The 3,024-nt window shown below is 60.1% G+C and overlaps 1 protein-coding gene across 1 annotated transcript in view; it reads left to right on the top strand.

Moving 5' to 3' along the window:
• The first annotated feature begins 43 nt into the window (after positions 1-43).
• The window catches only part of SLC12A9 (solute carrier family 12, member 9), a 6,239-nt gene continuing 3,258 nt past the window's right edge, over positions 44-3,024 (top strand). The window contains exons 1-7 of the mRNA XM_009871024.1: positions 44-179; positions 391-690; positions 916-1,023; positions 1,130-1,241; positions 1,333-1,487; positions 1,751-1,833; positions 2,142-2,266. Coding sequence (XP_009869326.1) covers positions 44-179; positions 391-690; positions 916-1,023; positions 1,130-1,241; positions 1,333-1,487; positions 1,751-1,833; positions 2,142-2,266 — 1,019 coding nt within the window. The remainder of the gene's footprint in view (positions 180-390; positions 691-915; positions 1,024-1,129; positions 1,242-1,332; positions 1,488-1,750; positions 1,834-2,141; positions 2,267-3,024) is intronic.

Genomic DNA, 3,024 nt, shown 5'->3' with positions numbered 1-3,024 from the left:
AGTGGTTTGGGCTACTGGCGCCTTCCCTTGACTCAAGCAAGATATGATCAGCCGTGCCTTGGGCCCGGAGTTCGGGGGCAGCATCGGAATCATGTTTTTCCTGGCCAATGTGTGTGGCAGTGCCCTTTATGTGCTGGGACTGGTGGAGGCACTGGTGGACAGCTTTGGGATCCCGCCTGGTGAGTAACCCCGTGTGCGGCAGCAGAGGGACAGTGGTTGTCCCTTTCCTGAGCAGTGCTTGCACCCTGCCAGGCATGCCAAGCTGGCACAGCTCACCCAGCCCTCTGGCCGGTGACTTGGTGCCTGTGATGCCTGGCACAACGACAGCAACTCTCAGCCCCTGGTGATGCCTGCTCCATGTCCCACTGATCCTAGCTTGTCTATGTCCAGGGCAAGAAGCAGGCACAGGCGTCCACGTCCTGCCCCAGACCTACTGGTACGAGCTGCTCTACGGCACTGTGCTGCTGGCCCTCTGCCTCCTTGTGTGCCTTGTGGGTGCCTCCATCTATGCCAAGGCCACCTTCCTCATCTTCCTCATCGTCGCGGTTGTCCTGGGCACCATCCTCATCAGCTTCTTCGCTACGCGGCCCATCGGGGTGCCCATCCGCCTGCCCTACTTCAATGGCTCTGAGATAGACAACGGCTCCTTCACCGGCTTCTCCCTCGCCACCCTGCGAGACCACCTTGGGGGTGAGGAGAGGCTCTCCCCACCCTGCCCGCTGTACGCACTGTGCCGCTGGCACCTCAACATCAGCAGGGGCTTGCTGGAGGGTGGGGGAAGCTTAAGAGAACAAACAAGGTTCCATGGGGTTGTTTCTCCCATGGTTTGTATATGGGGACATTGAGAACAGGGTGCATGGTGGGACTATGCCACCCCAGACAGCCTGTCACAGCCTGTGTCCTTGTGTCCTACAGGTGGGTACAGTGTGGACTACACCACCGGGCAGATGATGAGCTTCAGCTCCGTCTTTGCGGTGATGTTCAATGGCTGCACTGGCATCATGGCAGGCTCCAACATGTCAGGTATGGTCAGGGTATGCTGGGCTGGGCGACACCAGGAGCTGAGGCTGGGGGAGAGCAGGTGGATGCTGGGCCTGTGGGCACTAATCCTGCCTGCTTCTGCACACAGGGGACCTGAAGCGCCCAAGCTACTCTATCCCACGGGGCACCATCTCTGCTGTGCTCTTCACCTACCTCGTCTACAACCTGCTGGCTTTCCTCATGTGTGCCACCTGCAACAGGTACAGCCACCTGTCCCCTTGCCAAGGCTATCGGTGCCAGGGTATAATGGCTTGTACTGAAGCGGGTGCCAATGTGTGCGTGTCACTCCAGGACCCTCCTGCAGAAAGACTATGGCTTATTTCGTGGAATCCGTATCCCACCCCTGGTCACTGTGGGCATCTACGCGGCAACCCTCTCTGCGGCAATGAGCAACCTCATTGGGGCATCTCGCATCCTCTACGCCCTTGCCCGGGATGATCTCTTTGGTGAGTGCCTGGAGCACACTCGCACCCACCAGAGCCCAGCCGGCAGGTTGTCCTTGCTGAGGATCAGCTCTGACGTCAAAGAACCCCCTTCCTGGTGTGGGAGTGGTGCTTTGTGGGTCGGTGTGTGCCTGTTTGGGTCACCTGCATTCCCTGGTGTTTGCCCCTACCCCAGCACCCAGGGTGGGGAGAGGACTCATAGCTGGTGTCCATCCTCGTTGGTACCTGCGCGGTGTCTCAGCCCAGCATCCCTCTTCTTCCTGCAGGCCGGGCACTGTCACTGGCCAAGAAGACATCTGCCAGTGGGAACCCGGTGATGGCGGTGATCCTCTCCTGGCTGGTGGTGCAGGTGAGTTTGCTGGCGATGCTTCTTTCCTGGTTTCACCAGGTGAGGCTGTGTTGGCACCTGGGCTAGGTGCTGTGGAGCCTGGCATGTCCCCCCGACCCTGGGAATCCTGCTACAACTGTGCCCTTCCCTCCCTGAGCCCATAAATGAAGGACAAATCTCAGCAAGGGGCAGGGTTTCCTGCCCATGTGGCATTACCCGTACCCTTTCCCAGCACAGCGCTGTGGCGTGCCCCAAGCTCAACAGGGATGGCTCAGACATGTGCCAGGGGGTGCCATTCACCCTGTGCCCCCACCCTGTGCTCTCTGCAGCTGGTGCTCTTCTCTGGGAAGCTCAACACCATTGCGGGAGTCGTGACCACCTTCTTCCTCCTGGTTTACGCCACCGTCAATCTGGCCTGCCTGGCACTGGAGTGGGCATCGGCCCCCAACTTCAGGTACCCGCTGACACAGGGGAAGGGGGCTGCACTGAGATGCTGGGCAGGCGCATGTCCATCCATTCATCTGCCTGCAGTCCCCCTGCAGTCCCTGTATCATCTCCCCCTCCCTAGGGCTGAGGTGTTGAGCACCCCAGAGACACTTCTACCCCTGGGGAAGGAGAAGGGGACAGGTTCCAGCACGGCCCTGCCATTGGCTCAGTCCCCACACCCTGGCACTGCTTTACTGGGCGGGTACAGATAAATCCAGAGCCACTGGGTATCACCCGCCCCCTCCCCTTAGGCTTTCCGGAGGTAATTTATAGCTTGTGCCCGCCCGGCATCCCCCGGGCAGCTTGCCAAGCGGTGATGGAGCCCACTTTCCATTAGCGCTAATTAAACTAACGGAGAAAGGGGAGGGAGGGAGGGGGATCCTGTGTGGGGAGTGGGAAGAGAAAGATCTTCCAGGAAGGAGAACTGTGTGTAGCAGGCAGCCTCGACCTGGGGTGCGGGATGAGGTGTACCTTGGCGTGGGGCTGGCCTGGCAGGGCTGCTGAAATCTGGGGTGGGGAAGGCATGGCAGGGTGGCTGGGGGAAGCCTGATCTCCCTCTTGGACAATGCCTGCTGCCTGTGGTGCAGGGTGCTGTGACTCCAAACCAGGCAGAACAGAGGGATGCCTCATTGCCAAGGGAGAGCTGGTGTCTGTGCCAGAGTGGAGCTTGTGTCTTCCCCACCCGCAGCTGCTCCCTTTCCCAGGCACGGATGTGGCAGGGTCAGT

The sequence above is a fragment of the Apaloderma vittatum genome, unplaced genomic scaffold (genome assembly GCF_000703405.1).
Source record: "Apaloderma vittatum isolate BGI_N311 unplaced genomic scaffold, ASM70340v1 scaffold24876, whole genome shotgun sequence".
Lineage (NCBI taxonomy): Eukaryota > Metazoa > Chordata > Aves > Trogoniformes > Trogonidae > Apaloderma > Apaloderma vittatum.
The sequence above is the reverse complement of the archived record's forward strand: the minus strand, read 5'-3'. Positions and strand labels throughout refer to the sequence as shown.